Raw genomic sequence first — 20,340 nt, forward strand, 5'->3', positions numbered from 1 at the left:
CGCTGGTCTTATGAACCCACCCAGTTTCTTTGCCACCTTTGCGTCTTTTTGGGAGTCAACCATTCCAAACTCAATATCCTTGTCTTCCAAAACCTGCGCGGTGAGCTGCAACCAAAAGAGAGTTTAGAGGACTACATAAAAAAAGCAAGGACGGAACTACAATGTCACACAGCGGAGGGCACGCCATGAATAAACGCCACCGGGAATAGAACTTGTTGCTCTGTGACCATAAGTTACACGTTACTAGATTTGGATCACTCAGATTTTTAAATTGGTTGAGCAAGATCCATATATTTTATCCACAGAAATTAAATACAATCTTTAAAAAAAAAATCACACAAAACTGTTTTGGTTTTTTTAACAGATAAAAACATCATTTTTGTTTGCAGGAAACAAATAAGCTCAGTTCAAACATTCATCAAGGCTGTGTTTGGGGAAAGAAAGTAACAGGAAGCCAGTGTCAGCGTCTGGAAAGGTTGAGAACGAAATGTTAATTCAGAAGTTGGCATTATGACAGCGGAGGCCAAGAGGACGCCATTACATAATCACCCACTATTTCATCTAAATATAACCACAGAAAGGATATATCTCATAGTTCCTCCCATCAGAAACATAGCAGGAACCTTTTCCTGTCGTTAAAGATAAAATAAATAGATTAAGATAAATGTAGATTATTCTGTGTTCACCTCAGAGCAGAAGTCACTGGTGTGCAGCTGAACTCCTCTTCCTGCATAGTGCCCCCCCCCCCCCCCCCTCTGCACTAAAATCCGCCAACTGTGCAGTGTAAAATAAAATAAACTAATCTAATGTGAAGACTGCACAACTGGAATCAGATTACCCTCAACAGAACAGAACGAAACTCAGCCGTATGTAACCCGAGAGGGTCCGGTTAGCACCGCCGACTACTAAAAAAAACAAGACATTCATTTACATACAAGATAGAGAGATACCCACCTACCCATTTATGGGGGGGGGGGGCTCCCAAAGCATATCAGAGTACAGAGTTGTTGTTCCCTGCTCTTATTCAAAGACATGACCTCATGCCCCAGAATTAAGCAGATATATTTCTGAGGGGTCGCAGTGCACGCTGGATTAAGTTGAGATTACGCATAAGTGACAGCGCTGCATCTCACTGGGGGTGTTGTGCCCAGAGACTGCACAAATATACGTCGACCTTGAGGACTTTTATGCATACATTCAAGGGCATGTATGTATGAACTATCTTGGGTTACATCTCAGATGGCTGCGTGATTGATGCAGCACTAGTGTGATGCTTTTTTGTTTTTTTTATTTTAGTCTGTTGAAAGGTTAAATTTAAATATTGTCCTCTCCGGGTTCACCTTGTTCCTCTGGTGTTTTTAATGATACCCCACCTCCCACCTGTTTATTTAAGTTGCACCACATCGCTAGCTGCTCCTGCTCCGTTCTCCTCCTCTTACCTCCAGCACCAGCTCGGTCATCTGGTGTTGCTTTTGCAGGTCCTTGCTGTCTGGTATGGGCCCGTGGTAAAACAGGCACACCATGCTGTGCTTCTTCATCACTCTCTTGTAGTTCTTGTCGTTGATATCTAGGACGCGGTCTTTCCCGTCATAATGTGGAAACTCCAAGCCCTTCTCAGCCGATGCTTCTCGCACAAAGCTGAGGCAAGGGAGCAGCAAAAGCAAGAGGAGCATGATCCGAGCACAACAAGGCAGAGCTAGTTACACAGGGTAAACCTGTGCAGTCAGAAAGGTCACCTAAGGCTTGGGAGATGTGGAAGATAAAACTTAGTCCGTTAGCAGAAGTTCGAATGCATCCCAAGCTTTGCTGAAAATTCCAACCTCTATAGCATCCTCAGAAGTTTGTAACTTTTTTCTCCCACTGTGATCAATCCTTCATGCCGTCTCTCTGCAGACACAAAGGAGAAAGATGAGTACTGTCGGACTTGTGAGGTGCTGCGGGGGGGGGGGGGGGGGATACCATACATAGAAGCGGGCCCTAGCAATGTAGGACAGGCCCATTTTTAGAAAACCAGTTGTTTGAATGCTAAAAATAAAACTGCGAGTGAGAATCAGCTGGGTTTTGATCATGGGGCGGTTTGTGCTGCCTCTGGTGTCTCTTTGAGTGAGTCGGTGATGTGGGAGGAAAGACTTGAGCCCCAGGGATTTAGGGACCTACTTATTTTTAGGAGTTTGTGTCTATGAGGACCAAAAGGTGTGTAAAAAGCAACAAACAATCGGTTGTTGTTGTTCCCTGCACGGTCTCAGGGTTTGGGTGTCCTTTGCATTTGCTATTTAAATAAATGTGAGACATTTTCCCACGTTTTTGCTTTGCCTAAACCTGAACAATGATTCTATTGAACAGCAGGCAATCAGCAATCAATCTTCACATGCACATTTATTACACTATTAACAAAGCAGCAGCTGCTTCCCCACCGGTGTGCCCCCCCCTCCTCAAATCCCTGAACGGTTCTCTCTTGTTGCGAAGCGAGCTCTTCTGCCCTCTACTGGTAGGAATCATGTATGACCTGCCGAGTAACTCGAATTTACTAGTTATTTCTGCAAATCTCTGCGCAAGTCAAACACTCAGTCTTGATGCTAAACTAAACTAAACTAATCGCCTCTTGGCATCAGCTCTGCCGTTGCTGCAGAAACATGAGGGATCGTCTCATCTAATTATTGAGTAAAAACCGGATACCAGTGGTTTCACAATAGATGGTTAAATAGTGGTTAAAGACAGTCGTTGTTATTGTTGTAAAAAGCTTTGTTCCGGGATACATGGAGTCGTAACGATCACAGAGGAGCGTGTATAAATAGCAATTATTGCTTTATTGTGATCAATAATTCCACTGATGTGTCTTTGATTCAACAAGTACAGGAGCCTGTGGAATTCAGCTTCAGGTTTAATGCTGAATATGTTCGTAAACACAATTACTTCCTTTTAGTTAATAGTGTAAGCTAAAGTATTCCAAATTCATTATATGCATGTTAATGGATTGAATAGTAGAGATCTAAAAAGAGCTCAATCACAAGTTAGATACAGAATATTACTGAGCATTTATCAATAAAAGACACGGTTAAGCTGCTGCTGCATTATCTAGCTGAGATGTTAGTGATGACGCTGCTCTGCTGTATGTGAGCCGTCCAGCCCTCCTCGATGTACTGGTGGTACGGGTCGTTGGAGTGCTCTCTCCGCTTCGATTTCACTGTGCTCACGAGGATCGCCACAACAATGAATGCAAGCATGCCAATCATCACTGCCAGATACCAGACGACGTTCTTGAAGTTCTCCTCAGCCAGAGTCTTGTCCAAAGCATCGGCTGCAGCAGAGATGTTACGCCGCCAGTTATCTAAGTAGTGGCCCAAAGCACTGGTCAGGGAGTCCTCCAAGTCAAGAGTCACATTTGACCAATCAGATGCACTCATCTAGTCGGAAGAAAAATACAGGTTAATTTGCTCCTGTTGACAGAAACGTTATCAAATCATATGGGATTGGATCAAACTACAGAGCTTTGGGAGTCTACAAAAAAATAACCTCAAATAAAGAAATAGATAATTAAATGGAAAGCAATTGAAAAAACTGGAATTGATTTATAGCTGACATTAAATATGTTACTAATTTGCAACCTATTTAAGGTCAATTATCAGGACTGGTTGGATGTCGACTGATTTAATTCACTTACTGTTTGCAGTTTCTGATACAAATTATCTAGAATCGGTGCATGGAAAGATAAATAAATATATAAATAATGTAGTATTGCTTTTTTTCAAATTCCAGAAACTGTCAACTTCAATTCAGTGAAAAAAGAAACAATTATAGGCCTATTTAAATACATTCCTCAAGTGACATAATTTAAACTAAGTTCTTCCCATGTCAGACTCAAAGAGAGAATGTTTTTGAGGCTGCTGGCTTTGACCGCCTCGGTTAACTCTAAACTCAGGTAACCAAATCAGCAATAGCTTCTCTACCATACTAACCTTTTGCCAGGTGTTTGAGGGTCTCGTTGTGAAACTGGTGAGGAGATCAAGACAAGATGTAATGAAAACAGAACAAAATGAATAGTCACTGATGGAGAGTGCAGCTAGTTGGTCTAAGTAGTGAGTCGTTATCTCACCGGAGCTCCGTCAGCGCCTGCTGGCTTTGTGTACATTTTATATCTTTTCTGTTTGACAGAACTGTGTGTGTGTGTGAGAGAGAGAGAGAGAGAGAGAGAGTGCATGACTTTGAAAAGTTAAACATACAAAATCATTGAAAATATTTTGTCTGGCTGATAAAGAAAAAGGAGTACAGAAAGCCTTTATGACCAAACACAGAAACATGCTCATACAAAAAACAACAAACGTCCTAAATCAAAACAGTAAATCATATTTAGTAATACATATCATACATTTAAATAAATATCACTCTGACTGGCCTGAGAGTGTCTGGCTTGGTTTTATTCACCTGCAATTCCTAATGTGCCCCACAAGGGGGGGCACCATACAAACAAAAGATATCAACCCAAAGGAATTAGGATGAGACTTTTTCTCTGAGTGCTTGTGCAGGGCAACATTTTGGAGCCATATTGACTCTTAATTTCTCCAGTGAAATATTTTTAAGATCAAATATTGCATTAGCATTAGCCACAAAGCAGGACCTCGAACTCTGCAAGCAGCCATTCTCTTGTTCGAGAACCCTTGAGCTCGGTCTCTGGTAAAAAGAGTGCTTGAAATATGACCCATCTTTTGAAGTAGTGTTCTGCCCCTCCCTTCAGAGTCATGCTGCCTGACGACATGACTCTCCCTAATCACTCCCAGATTATTAAGGTTTTGCCAACTGTACGTTCCTCACTGTAAACTGAAACAAGAGATGTGGAAAAGCAGTAGAAACACAATAGGATGTAGGGCATAGAATCAGGAATACAAATGCATACACACACAATCTAGACACATTAACAGTAAGGCCTTAATCTGATATCTGCAATATGTTTCATACATTTATGACCTGTTGTATTGTAAATTAAAATTGCAAATAAAAATGTCCACTTGCAAATAGTATACTGTATAACATGCTCAAGTTGGAGCTTATCAGAAAGAACAGGAACACCTCTCTTAAAAGCACGTTGCAACACCGTGTTGAAATGAACTGACACCAGGGAACTACAATATGATATCTTTTCAACAGCCACAGCTAAGATCAATGTTTAGCAAAGACATAGCTGGAATACTGTGAAAGCTGAGTACTTTAAGGACAGCTTCGGCTGTGAATATGAACTAGTACTTCTTAAAGTAATTAGATATTCATCACTGCACTCAGTGAGTGAATGAGTGAAATGTGCACTTGCTAGTTCCCTGCAAGTAGGACAAGGAGAGTGGGATTAAGTTGTACGCTTATCATTTATCTTGTGGCAGGTACCTACGAGGGACCTGAGGTTATGTTCTTTGCTAACATGGCTAAATTTGGAATGACAATACATGTAAATAAGATTTGCATAAAGTAAGTATTCCCGCTTTGATGCATTATTCTGTATTATTTTCAAATATTTCAAACATGGCAATTCAGAGATTATTAATGCATTTTAGCAGAGCAACAAAGCACTATTTAGACATTTATAAAACAACTATTCAAGAAAGACAAAATGCTTCCGTACTGGAAAATGTTTGCCTTATTTTACAAGAATGTTGAACGAATTTAATACAGTGACTCGTGTAATTGTAATAATCTGAATTTTCTGTGCAATTGACTGTTAATTACACTTTCATCAGTACACAAGAGCAGAATCTACAAAACCTGTGATCATTGAAAACATGAAACAGAACAGAAATGTTTGATAGATTTAAGAAGTTGTGGGACACAGATCCTGACCCTGCTTGTAGGCATGCGATAGACAGGGACTAAAATGACATCATTACAAGCCTGGATGTATTATTACACGCCAGGGGCCAGAAACAAACCAGAACACCAAGCATGAACTGACATATGGAGCAGGAACCCCTGCAAGGCTTCAAGGTTACATAAAGTGTGAAACAGAGATCGACACCTAGCTGGGCCTACATTATGCACACATTAGCAGAAACACACGCAATGGAAATGCTGCTGCCTCACAAGTTTGCATACATTTGTATGTGTGCGGGTGTAGGTACTGGGTTTATGCCATTTATAAAGAGTAAAGCGTTGATCTGTGACTCACAGAAGGCTTGAGCATAGGTGTAAGGGAATAAAAATAGCTATGATGAAATAACAAAAGAAAAAACAGACTTACTTTTAAAGGTCATCAGGAAATACTGGATTACATTCCAGTGTTTCTGGAATGATATCATACCTCCATGTTTACATAACATTTACCACTGCAGCCCCCCCAGCCTGCTGATGTGTCACTAATCAAGAATGTTGTTGTCAATGATCAGTTTGACTCATAAGAATGGGAAAAAGCCTCACCGGTTCTCACCGGCTGATTCTCATTCATTGTGCTGTTGCCCCAGACACAATTCTTTCCACTGTTGTACCACTATGGGGTAAATATTTCCTTTTGCCATTGAAGGCCTGTTCCATGGATTAATGCCACAATACCAGGCATGCTGCGGAAGTTTAGTCGGGGCTTTGCATGAGGAATGACAGGAATGTTTTGACAGTGTGTTTGCCATGTGTTTGACAGGTCATTCCACATTCCCAAAATGGCTGCTTCTATTCTTGATATAATCGGAACACAGGAAACAAAACATACATTATAATGTGCATTGTTCACTAATAACAATGGTGTCTGATTCGTATGGATGGGGTGCCGAGGTGACACGTGAATGTGTGGCATCCCCTGCATCCACGAGGCTCCAGTTAAAATTCATTCATCTTTTCATGTATTGATTTCTTCTAACTTCCTGCCATTGACCTTTCTCAAAGATGCCTCGTCTTAATTTGTCTCTGTTTTTCAATTCTTTGATTCCTTGTGCTGAGTTTTTCAGTTTGTTTATGTTTCATGTTTCTTCCTGGATTTCGTGAGTTATTTTTTCTTGTTCATTTTACTTTTATTCTCTGTTTGCCGTTTGGATTTTGCTTTTGGGAATTACTGTTTACATATACTTGTTTTGGACCTTTTTGTTTTCTGTTTATTGTTCAAAAAACATTTCCTGCCCCTCATTCTGTCTGCAAACTGCATTTGAGTTACTGCAATATTACTAACAGTTGCAAAATATTGTGGCGTAACTGTTTACAATAACATTGTTTTTGTTGTTTTTTATTAGATCATTCTTATCCACTAAAAGCCTAGAGATAGTGTTTCATGCATTCAGTCCCCAGAGGCAGGACAGATATTTGTGCGTGCAGAATGTTTTTGTTGCATGATTGTGTAAGGAAGGTTAAAAACACACATGCAAGAGGATTTTGGCCACAACATTCTGGCACATAAAACATTACCCATTATTCCCTGTTACAGAAAGCTGGCAACGATGTCGGGGCTGTGACAGCAGTTATGATTAAACAGACGAGGCAAAGGCCACAGACCGATGGGTGAAAATTAACTGCCAGTGTGTTTACATAATTAGGCTAAGAAGATAAAATAATGAACATTCCAAATCTATATTTTTGGATCCTGTTCTAAATCTTTTTTCTTTTGCTATTAGACCTATTTACTTTAATGTCTACTTTCTCTTTTATTGTGAAGGACTAAAGCAGTCAAAATGTTAATGATAGCATTTAAGGTTCCGAGAGGACTCGCCCCAGAAGACGTAGCAGATGTAGCAGACCTCCTCGTGTCTCTTGGCTTTCTTCTTTCACATCTGCTATACTTTAAACTGTATTGATATGAAACTGCCACATTTAATTTCCATCAATGCTCCACATAGCCAATGACAAGCCTTGCAGCATTATGAATCCTATCTAATAATACCGTCATTCCAACACAGAGCAGCCATTTAAATGCAGAATTTGTGTTTTCACTGTTTGCAACAGACAATGAACAGAGCTTGGCCCTGTTGCCAGTACTTTTCCACAAGCACAACACCATTCGTTTCCTCTTGGGAAAGAGGGAGTGTGTGAGGCTCGTGCTATGAAGGTGTGTGTAAGAGGACTGATATGTGATATATCTGATATGATTGAGAAGAACCTTCCGGTAAACCTCGCCATCACACAATCACGATAGAAGTGTGAGATCAAGGGAGGATCTGCGGGTAAGGTGAAACAAAGATTAACATTTAGGAAATGACTAATATTTATTAAGCCTCAGTGGTGCGGGTCAGGGTGACCCCATGCTATATTTTAGCTTTTTGCTATGCTTCATTGAACAAGAGTGATATGAGTGTCTGTAAAAACTGATAACCTTTCATGGCCCGTAAATCGAACTCCCCGAGGGATTTGTCCAACAATCACCTGTTCCCCACTTAAAAAAAAAAATTGCAATAGTCAATATATTGCCTGAGTATATTATTATATTACTTAGTGTTCCATTTTACACCCCTCTGTGCTTTCTAATGAGTAAGGTTTCAAAGTATATAATCATTTGATAACTTCTAATCCACTTCGTCCTGGAAAGCTACAGGAAGGTTGGTCAGGTCAAGTCAACAAGACGGACACATTTTGAATGAATTAGTTAAATATTGTGTTCAGCATTGATTCAGCCCTTTCCTGACTCAGATTATTAAAGCCCTTGTGTAATCCTGATCAACAATATCAAAGTCTAAAAAATACAAAGGAAACACTGAATGAGAAATGTGTTGAGAAACCCCAACCCAGCATGAACGCCTTCATACATCCTCCCAAAGAGGTTCCTAACGGTTCCTCTGTGGGTGCAGTCTGTGCACACAAGAATGTTAAATCACAACTACATTCATTCTCTCACAGCATAAGAATAAACAGCTTTTTTTTTCTCCACCAAAACTTTATTTTCAGTCTCTAAAAATAAAATCCATATAAAGTCATAGCAAGATTCTCTCAGAACGAAAATGTTTAAAGTCCTTTCCCAAAGAGCAATCATCGTTTATCAATCACCCAAATAATACCTCATTCATGCCTGACATTGATAAGGATTGGTCTGTCTCATCATGACACCAACATTTTAAAACAATGTAATTCAACACAAATACATAAACACAAAGCATGTCATTGTTTGTTTGTTTGTTTGTTTGTTTGTTGTTTCCTGGCAGTGACAGGGTTGATGTCCGGGCACCTTTCCCCGAGATAATGACAGTCCTGAAGGCAGCTTCTGCGGCTGGTTCAGTAACCTTGGCAACATTGAATCAGAGATTTTCCAGTTGCATGATGGGGTAATCTTGTAGCAATCCATTGAAACGTAACTTCTGCTTTGCATAATCATTCTCTGCTGACATGCAGCTAACTGTAAACGTACAACGTGACAGAGCAGATGGCGGTTTTAAATCTGTGGTATTCACTGCACAATACGAACTCTGTTTTTTGTTTACTTGGACTTTTCTCACTTTAGCATTGTAGACTAAGACACATTTGGTAAGAAGTTTATAAAATATGCACTTCAAACATATTAAATGACATTTTAGCTCTACGGGATACTATACTGTATTTACATTGACACATCAAATACACAAAACAGCTTACAGAACATACCGTATATATAGTGGGCAAACCAATGAGCCCTGAATTACATTGTACACGTTAAACTGATGCACACCCAGCACACTTTTCAAAGAATGAAACATAAAATATCGACAAATACAGAACAATGTGCTTGAAAATGTTTCTTGTTGCCTTTAAGGAACTACATAGGAGGAGAAAATGCAATACATTACAATCTCTCACAGTGACAACACATTAAATAGAGAATATGAATAAGAATCCAAATTATAAAAGAATATACTAAACACAGTTGGGCTATTAGTTAGCTTAAGATAAAAACTTTATATATATATATATATATATATATATATATATCAGTTTCTAAATTATAATCTTGTGCTCTTCAGTTCTTGTGCTGCAAAATTCATAATTATTCTAAATACCAGATATTTGTAAGCGTGACAAAATAGGTTTTGATACAATACTTGCAGTACACTAAATCATCCCGTCAACAAGACAGGAACAGAAAAATACAAATCACAGAATACATTGTTTTTCACAAAAGAGGACAAGAGTATAGATAAGGCAAATGTCACAGCAATTCCAAAAAAAAAGATTAAAAATCAAGGTAGATTAGCATTATTAGCTAGCAATAAGCAATGTACCAAATGCACACCAGTTCCAAATAAGCTTCAGTCATAAAAGAAGGTTTAATCATTTTAAAATGATTAGAATATTCTTAGATCCCTGTTAAAGAGCTACAAAGACAACTGTAAATATTACAGAGTTATCAAATCTCCAAAGATTCCACTGTTTATCTGCAAAACCTGCCCCCCCAACGCACCCTCCTCGGCCACCCCCCCCCCCCCTTAACTTCGACATTAATAAAATCCCAGACACCATTCCTCGTTAGCTCAGTCCAGGGTGCATCTACAGTAAGAAATAAACATACATGAAGATGCCCAGAACACAGACGAGCACGAGGCCCACGTTGAGGAGCAGCTTAACTCTGGGTGGCTCATACAGCATCTCAGCAATGTCTTTTCCTTTCTCCCGCTGTACTTTTTGGTCAGTGCTCTGTGATACCTCCTTGTATCCACAAAACCAACTCAGAAAACACATAATCCTGCTGGTCTCCTCCTTATCGTGGCAGCTTTCCTCAGCACTCACAACCTCAACCCTTCCATTATCAAACTGTTGCGCCGGGGTCGACTCTATGCTCGGTGTTGCTGGGTCGTGGTCGGTGGATGAGACCAACAGTTTAACATCCGCCCCATCGAAACACCTGTCCTTTTTGACATCTGGGGGGATTTCCTTATGAAGGCTTTCGTCACCATTCCTATGGCTATCGTCAGTCAGCCTGTACATTTCTTCAAGGTCCTTAACAGGAACCGTTTCAATGTTACGGAGCCCCCAGAATGTGGTGGTGCGAACCTGCTCCTCATCTGGTGGGGAGGAGCAGACGCTGACCACCACTGCCACCAATCCTGAAATCCAGAACAGTATAGCGGCAAAATACATGTAGTGAACTTTGATGATGAAGCTGGGTCTATTATCTGGCTGGTCACAGGGAGGTGGACGATAAATAAATGCTAGAATCAGTCGTGCGGCACCGAGCGCGAAACCCGTCATGCCTCCCCAAAAAGCTCCTTTCTCATTACATCGTTTCCAGAATACCCCTAGCAGGAAGAGGGCAGCTATTGGGGGAGTTAGGTAGCCAGCAACTTCTTGGATGTAGAAGTATGTCTGTCCGCCTTGCATTTCAATAATAGCAGGGACCCAGGCAATGCTGATCCCCACCATGACCACAACAAATATGCGGCCCACAATGACCAGCTCGCGCTGAGACGCCAGCTGCCGAACACTTTGGTAGATATCCAGAGTGAATATAGTGCTTGCACTGTTGAATATAGAATCTAGATCGCTCATGAGCGCAGCAATCACAACTGCCATCATCAGACCCCTCAGTCCGACAGGCATCAACGCCATGACGAGCCGGGGGTAGGCAATGTTTGAGCAACCAGCCTGAGAACCGCACACAGCCATGCAGTGCTCTGGACCAATGCAGATAATGTCATCTGCAAACAAGATGCGGGAGATCATTCCTGGAATGACCATGATGAACATGGGCAGGATCTTGAGAAAGCCAGCCATGAGCGTGGAGCACTTTGCGTGAACAATGTTCTTAGCTGCTAGTACTCTCTGAACGATGACCTGGTCGGCACACCAGTACCAAACAGACGAAGGGGTCTGGCCAATCAAGAAGCCTGGCCATGGGACGTCTTCATCCAGGGGACCTCGGAGGATGCGTAGCGAGTCTGGGTTGGGCTCAATGCGGCAGGAAGGGTAATAAGTAAAATTTCCAGCGGCAGTTATAGCAGAAACATTTGGAACCGCCTGCATATATTTAGTTCTGACGGCCTCTAGCCCACCGACTTTCACCAGGCTGATAAAAGTTAATGTTAGAGCTCCACCCACCATCAGCACTGCCTGAAGGGCATCCGTGTACATCACTGCCACCAACCCCCCAGTGACAGTCAGCAGTGCAGTCATGCTGATGAGAAGGATGATAGACAGATAAAGGCTCCACCCGAGGGACTCCTGGATGAAGAGAGCTCCAGCGTACAGAGCCACAGACAGCTTAGTAAAAATGTAAAGCAATATAGACAAGAAAGAAAAGTAAATCTTCAGCCTGTTGCCTCCGAAGCGTTTTGACAGGTACTCGGGCATGGTGTAGACGCCAGAGTGGATGTACACGGGGACAAACACCCAGCCCAGCAGCTGCAGAAGGAGAAGTGCATTAAATTCCCATGCTCCAACAGCAAAGCCACTCGCTGCTCCCGATCCCGCCAGGCCTATGAAATGCTCGCTGCCAATGTTGCTGACGAAGAGCGATGCACCTATCACTATCCACGTCATGGAGCGTCCGGCCAGGAAGTAGCCGGTCACGGTGCTGCGATTCGCTTTCCACATGGCAAAAAAGCCAATGGCAAGCACCAGGATAAAATACAGCGCTACCACAGCTATGTCCACTGCTTCCATTCCAGGGCCCATTTTTCCAAGATTACTTTAAAAAAGATTATGTGAATCTTTACCAAAAAAAATGACAGTTCTTTTAATGGGGGGGTAATTGAAATGCTTTGCTTTGGTTTGCTGTCTGGATGGAAGTTGCAGTATCCACTGTCAGGTCAAATACACTAGTCGTGCTTCGGAGGGGTTATCCACCGGCACTGAGGTCGTTCTAGATTTAGAGGATGATGCTGCAGGCCTCTGGTCTAGAAAACCTAGAATTAATATTCCTGCAAGACAGCAAAAACAAAGAAAAACACCTCATTAGAGCCTTAATTTAAGAAAAGGTACTGAACACTGATTATGAATGTGTGACAGGTTATAAACGCCTCCCTGAAAAAGTGATCGAATGAAGTTGGGAAGATTACGAGTTAAACTAAGCATCATATCACATTCCACACCATGAAATCATCAAAATCAAAATAACAAACAAAATAAATCATCAATTATTACAATGCATTCTATAAACATCATTCAGATGAAAAAAATATTTGTAACTACAGTATTTTCCAAGTGGCAATCCTTGTTTTCAGTGTATGACTTCAATAATTGAGCTTTTTACCAAACAGACTTCAAGCCATAGTTAAAAATAAAAAAATAAAAAGCTGAATGGCTTTTAGTAAGAAATCAGAAACAATAAATTAAAAAAAAACACCAAAACAAAGATTTCCATCCATCATCCATTCAATATTTAGCTTTTTCTTTTTTACATTGCCATGCGAGAATCCATTTACACTAAATCGGTTATTCTGCCGTCGTCGTGTAATTGTGTGAAACTGAAAAAAGGGAACTTCGGACTGAGATAATCTGAATTAAGTAAAGTGGATTCAACTGAATTCTTGTCCATAAAAACGCATAATACACAAGAAGATGTTTTGTTTCCATGTCAGTCGTTCTCACAAACACTCATTTAAAAAAGACTGTTCTATCAAGATTTCAATCTGACATGCTTATTCAAAATTAGCCCCGCGCATCCGTCCATTCCTTCTCACAGCGCAGGATTCATAACTATCCTCTTCAACAAAAGAAGTATTTGTTTTCATTTGAACATACCGATCCCAGGTTGGTGGTAGATTCCTAATTAAAAAAAGGAATTCCTTATTAAAAAGGATTCCCTATTAAAAAGCCCAGAGAAACTGCGACTTAAACCAGAGAAAAAGGCTAAAATAAACTCGGCCCTAAGCCGACATACCATAATACCAGTGGACAGCACGAGGCCAAAATAAATGAAGCCAAACTGAAGTTGATCAGCTTCATTTGTACAACTGATCCGAAGCATGAGCGCCCCAAACAGCTGCCTCGGGCCTGTGGCAGGCAGGAGCTCCAAATAGCACAGCATAGCTCGAGTGAGACAAACGCAGCTTACAAAAGAATAACCGTACAACAGACCTTATTTAGGGTTTCTTTCCACGTCTTTCTGAAACTGTTTGCACATACTGTAGTTTTTCAAACTAGTTGTTTTATTCTTGTACTATTATAATCTTATTACAGGTTCTTCGCTCATTAGCGCTGTCAATTTTTAAGAGATGCTGTTCAGCTATTTGACCATTTGTAGTTGACAGTCCTGCAGCACTTTAAAACTGCAGATACTGTTACTTAAAGGTACGTTTTATGTTCATGGAATCTAAAAATATTAAAGTCAAAACAAGACTATTATTTTTGGTGTAAAGACAATTACGAGGAGAGTGAGCTGCTTAGCGGAGGTTTGCTCTCCCCGAGTGCTTTTCTGGTTAACAAAAGGGGAAGTAATGTACCGGTTTATTTTGTAACCCTGCAGGAGTACACCATGTTTATTATGACACATAGTACTGAGTAACTTTGAACATTAAATTCCAAAGTACCAGACCAATCCTAAAGTAAACCTAATAAATGAGTAAAAACACGTCAGGTAGTGAATTAAACGATGCAGCGAGAACACAAGTCATATATTTACAGACCTAACTACGAAATCAGGTTCTGCTCGTGGCCCCCAAACAGGTTTGGGCTGGCTCTGGGCATTAATGCTTCACCTTTGGTTTGAGTCACGATATTTCAACGGAACCGTGAAAAATAATGGACGCAAGGCACAGAAGGGGCTGCGATTATAGCCCAGATGCGACGACAGTGCACGGCCAGGCATGCAGCGATGCATCTGTCTGTCATTCAACTTCAAAAGCTGCGCACCTTATCCTCCATCAACCCCCCCCCCCCCCCCCCCCAGGTGTTTGACGCATCTCTGTCCGCCTGACGTCACGCAACGGTGGCAGTGTAAACATCTGACAAAGACAACGCACGACGACGGTAACTGCCGTGAATGAAAACACGGCATCGCAGGTTCGATGCCCATATAAGCGGACGCGTCTTAACATTAGATACTTTTTAAAAGCCACTCGACAAATGTCCGTTTAAACAGGTGAACGCTTTAATCGTCTAAATCGCGTGCACGCTGAGATAACGAACAACACGACCAACATCAAACTCGAGTTAAAACTGAATCACACCAATCTGATCGTCATTCAGATCCAGAATACTTTATTAATCCCAAAGGGAACATGCATGTTATTAATAGTACCTTGTTAGCTAGCGTTAGCCGACCCGCTAAAGATGCTACTACGTCACTGGAAAGCAAAACGTAGATGTGGAGGAAAAAGAAGCGACTCCCCCCCCACGCAGCTCCGTGGACCAAAAAACAGCCACAGACGATGCTTGCGGTCAGCGAGGCGTTGTTTTTATGTTCGAAGCCCTCCTTCCCACGGAGCTTGTTGTTGCTATCGCACCAGACGCACGAGCTCCCTTTTCCTGTTTATAAGCGCTCTATAAGCGCCACGCCCCTCACACGGCCGGGCCACGCCCCTCACACGTAGAAAACAACACGCCCGTGAGTTAACGGGCTTCTCACAATGATGACCTTCATGACTAAAGAAACTAAAGATTTTTTTTTTTTTTTTTTGTGTTGTTGTTGTTGTTGTGTTTGTTGTGTTGTTTTTTTAAGTGTTGTTTTTTATTGGACCATTGTGTCTGTAATAAAGATTTGATTGAATAATTAGATTTGTTGAGCGTAATGGATTCTGTCATCAGAACTGGACAAGTGGAAGCTACACTGTGGAAACCGTATCGGATAATCTACGGCGATTTCTATTTTAGAAATAATAATAAATAACCTTTTTCTTTTAATACAAATAAAGAATAAATGTGCTAATGGATACAATATGTGGTTTTTCCAACAGCATATAGTTGTACAATTTGCAGACGATGTTGTTTACGGCATTAAACAGCGGCCTTAATTACCACAAATCTTATTATTAAGGTCAGCAGATCTCGAACGACCGCCAGTCCCTGTTGCACCCCATGCTGGATGATTATAGACGAATTTTTAATCAGATTATATGATGCACATCTAGAGCAAGATAGAAAGTGTCCGCTGCAGCCTTTTTGAGAAGTCAGTGCAGCAGCAGCAGCTTGATTCTAGGCTATGTGGATTAAAGTTAAATGGAAAGTAACGCACGCATTCACGCACAAACGAGCGCATTGACTGGCCGTGGGGTTTAGCAGTCAGGTGAGAACGCTGTGGGTGACTTCACAAACATCACCGAGGCAGAGATGCCGCTGCATGAAGGCAGACCGGGTAAATTTCCACTCCCCCCCCCAACCCCACCCGCCGTAACAAATATCTTGGAAATTTCCATTTAAGTAAAAACTACATTTCCCAAGAAACGTTTCGGTCGAGCGCGTTTGGAGCGCCAGCTGGATCGCGTCGGGATATTGTGACGTGGCTTGACGCGCGGATCAGTTCACTTTCGTGCGTTTACGTTTTAAGGTAAAGAAGAAATCGCGCGTTTGTTTTATGGCAAGTATTGTAAATATTTTGGGCAAATGTCAGCTATTCTGTTAAAGGAATAAAACTTCACATTATAAACCAATATAATAAAATGAATATCTTTACAATGAAATAGTAAATGAAAGTTTTATGTAAAATATTTGTTCCAAGCAGCCATCAGGCCCAGACAGCAAATGGTTCCTCATCATGTATTGATGTTTTGCATTTTCCAGAAAGCCACTGCGGAACCTGCCCCTGAAAGATTACGCTTGCCCTTATCAGCCTGGTGGGAATGGTTCTCATGCCTTTGACAAGGTTGTTGGCTCTTCTCCAACAGTCCAGTCATACAACTTGTGCTGCTGATCGGGGCACAACAGCTGCGTTTCACGGCGGACTACAATGGGATTTGGCCAGTTTTGTTTAACGCTGCTGTCTCCTCCAGTTTATATATTTAAGTCAGACTAAATACCACAAAATTAGACTTTAAAAGCATTTTTATTGTTAGATTGGAACAAAAACAACAACCTTTTGATGACTTTCTGTTTGCTTGCTTGAATCCAAATTCCCTTCAGCTCTTACAGCGCAACACTGTGATATTAATAATATCAGTGTGAGATTTGACCACAGTTCACAAGTCACTGTAAATGTGTGGGCTTGTCACACCATCCTTAAGCTTTCCACTTTCAGATTTCTAATGTCGGGGGGGGCAAGCATGTGTGTAGAAGATAGCGCCTTGTCTCTTGAATGATGTGTTCATACTACGTTGTTGTTTGTATAAAGTATAAACGCTGCATGTCAATTAAATGCTCTGCCTCTGTTAGTCTTGTATAATTCATAGAACCATGATTTCTTGTGTAAACAAGTTTTTCTGGCCTTATAAAACTCACCTGGTTGAACCAGGTACCATCATACATTCTTCTTCTTATTAGTAGTAGTAGTAGTATTTGTATTATTTATTATATTGGTAGTATAGCCCCATTTCCAAGGAAGCTGGGATGTTGTGTAAAACCTATATAGAAAGAGCATGGAGTGATTTACAAATCATATATTTAATCAAAGATATCGCTACCACAATATTTCAAAAGTTAATTTAAAAAAAGGGTTTTTGAAACTTGTATCATTTAGAATTTGATTCCTGCAGCACCTTCTGCAAGTTTGAGAGGCTTTTGTTTCCCATCGCTTTGCATCACCTCTGCACTGGATCTTTTGGTGCTTAGGAAAACAAACGACTGTCTTGATTTCCAAAAAGAGTGTCAAGTTTTGACTCATCATAACACCGGACAGTTTTATACTTCACCGCAATCCATCTTAAATGAGCTCCGGCCTACTGAATTGAAAGCAACTGTCAGGGTTTGTTTTTGATTATTTTATGTTCCTTGCATTTCCTGTTAGTTATTCTGTTCTCTCTCTCTCTCTGCAGTGGGCGTGGCAGTGGGCGTGACAAAGGACAGATTGGCAGAGCGGAGCAGACACACCTGTGATCATTTTTCCCATCATTTGATTGCCTTCAAAATCACTGATCACCGGATTATTGCTGGTCTGTGCTTTGCCTAACTTAAGTTTGTATTTTTGGGTGATAACTATTCTGTTTTGTACTTCCTGCCTTGCTCAGAGGCTTTTCTGACAGTGCTGTTTGAGACGGAAAAGAGGGACGCTGCCTCGCAGCATCTCTTTGCTATTTTGACCAAAGACTGTCACATATATTTCCCATCAGTGTTTGGGAACTGCTTGTGGAAAAAGGGTATAATATGTGACCGTTAAGTGTCACAGTGTTGGGACAAGACCCACACAAGGTCCTGAGCTAACATACAATCAGACAGCTGAGTTCAAGTCGTTCAGACTTTTCAGATATAGACGGGATTACGAAGTAAACTACTTGGTGGGTGTTTATACAGAAAAACATTGTCACTTGTCACTGTCCCATTTTTAAAACACGACTGGCAGGTACTTTCCAATACTCGGTTTTATCAACCAGTCTATATAAAGCCTCTCTATTATTAGGCATACTTTCCATTTGTAGATACTCTATTATGTCACTGAGCCAAAAATTATTTTCTGTTGTATCGGTCAGCTCATGTTCTCTGGTGCTACACGAATAAATAAAGTGCAAAAATATGATAAATACTGAAGTTGTCCGTGAATGTTAGAAGCATAATTTGACTGGAGAGTGGACTTTAAAGTCCACGGGCATATATAATGTTTGATGTAACAGATTGTTAAATATCTTACTTATTTGTCAGTAAAAATGTCAGCTACAGCTTACTCTGAAAAGGCAGAAAAATTAAAGACTAGCTATGGAAAACGGAGAAAACTGACTTCATTGTGGTTATTTATAGTATGCAAAAGGAAGTAAAAGTGTTCAAACCTGTTACTACAGCTATTCATGTTATTTTTTCAGGAATTTTCACGACAGAGCCAAAAGAAAGAAAGAAAATGCCCATATCTTGCATATCAAGAATGTTGCAGATTGTGCTTGAACCACCTGAATGTCTAAGTATGCATCAGAACGCATTGCTGCTGCAATTAATTTAGCTGTTTTCTATATTCAAATTAGAGTAGATTCAAAGCAACTTAAAAGGAAGTTCAGAATTCTTTTCATAGAGCATTAGCTCCATCTAGAGATATTTACTGTATTTGCACACAAACTGGATCTTTGTACATTTTATCTTTATTCTGAGGGCAATGAATTGACTGAAATTAGTCAAAACAACACTCAATAGCAAAGAAACGTAGTTTGGCAATGGCAGATCAGATCTGGCAAATATTTCATCTCCAGTAAGGAGACGCGAACATCTGCTAGGAACATCCAAGAGAAGAGTAGAATAATTTGCCAGAATTTAATAAAGAATGAACAACTTGTGGTTTATTGCATCATCAAAGTGTAACCAAGACAAAGAATACAAAATGACATTAAAATAATATAGTCTTTTGTTTTTAAAGGGGGTTTCAAGTGCTGTTCTTAGTCTTTGGCTGCATTCGTTGCTACTCGGGTCGTGTTGTGACCAATGTTTATCTTATCTGGACCCAATGTCCACATTCCAGACTTCCTCCTGCCGCAGAAAGATTCAAGATTCAAGATTCAAGATGCTTTATTATCATTATGCGAACATAATGGAAGAAGTCACTTCCACACAACGCAGGCTGGTGGCTTGGCTGGAGGTCGCTCGGCTCCAGCAGACACCCGAGGAGCAGGCTTCATATGAAGTGATAATGACCTCATGGGTGAGACACACGTTATTTGAGGCCCTGCAGTGCCCTCTAGCGGACTACTAGTCCTATAGCAGCGTAGACAACACCTATTGATCTGGTAACCCATTCCAGCTCTGCTGTTCACCTGACAAATGCATGTTACTTCCAAATGTTGCTGCATTTAAAAATGAAACACAAAACAGGCTTTTCAATGGTATATGATTTATTAAGAAGCATTTTGACAACAAAGAAATAATCTACTGTGTGCATATAGTTTATATATTTTCATTTAGATGAGAATTTGATTTTTTTCTCATATGAAGAGACTGGGTTTTAACATCATCCTATAAAAGTTAAGCTGTGGTTAAGGACTCTGAAAAAGCTATACAAAACTGCAGGCACATTTAAATTTTTGACCAACCACTGGAAATGGTGTTCTAAATGTGTATCTATATTTATCGATATACGCACAGTATCTATCTATCTATCTATCTATCTATCTATCTATCTATCTATCTATCTACCACTTTACTGCGTCGACCTGGCAGTGAGATGAAAGGTTTGTCAACAAGCGACGTACATCCTGGACTAAACCAAAGCCTGAGGGACGTGGCTTGGAAGTGTTGTCAACATCTCCAGCTCGTGGTTTTTGCACAAGAACCGGTTTTTATCTGCCTCTGGGCAGGAATTTAAATTAATTGGTTGTCAAATTTACTTTTCGACGACGGTTTGAAGAAAAGCCACCTCCTTTTCTCGATGGAATCTCCCCGTCCCACCCCTCCTCTGTCACGAGGTGAGCCGGTCCGTCC

General features: G+C 40.8%; 2 protein-coding genes across 2 annotated transcripts in view; both read right to left on the reverse strand.

Moving 5' to 3' along the window:
• Positions 1–1,878, reverse strand: part of casq2 (calsequestrin 2) — a 4,774-nt gene extending 2,896 nt beyond the window's left edge. The window contains exons 1-2 of the mRNA XM_068746099.1: positions 1,440–1,878; positions 21–105 (exon numbers count right to left, since the gene is read on the reverse strand). Of these exons, the coding sequence (XP_068602200.1) occupies positions 21–105; positions 1,440–1,673 (319 nt within the window). The 5' untranslated portion in view covers positions 1,674–1,878. The remainder of the gene's footprint in view (positions 1–20; positions 106–1,439) is intronic.
• An 8,496-nt stretch (positions 1,879–10,374) lies between these two features.
• Positions 10,375–12,534, reverse strand: slc5a3b (solute carrier family 5 member 3b). Its single transcript, XM_068746037.1, has one exon. It carries the CDS (start codon positions 12,529–12,531, stop codon positions 10,408–10,410), a length of 2,124 nt encoding a protein of 707 aa, XP_068602138.1. The 5' UTR covers positions 12,532–12,534; the 3' UTR covers positions 10,375–10,407.
• Between the last annotated feature and the right edge of the window lie 7,806 nt (positions 12,535–20,340).

Source organism: Brachionichthys hirsutus, chromosome 12 (genome assembly GCF_040956055.1).
Source record: "Brachionichthys hirsutus isolate HB-005 chromosome 12, CSIRO-AGI_Bhir_v1, whole genome shotgun sequence".
Classification (NCBI taxonomy): domain Eukaryota; kingdom Metazoa; phylum Chordata; class Actinopteri; order Lophiiformes; family Brachionichthyidae; genus Brachionichthys; species Brachionichthys hirsutus.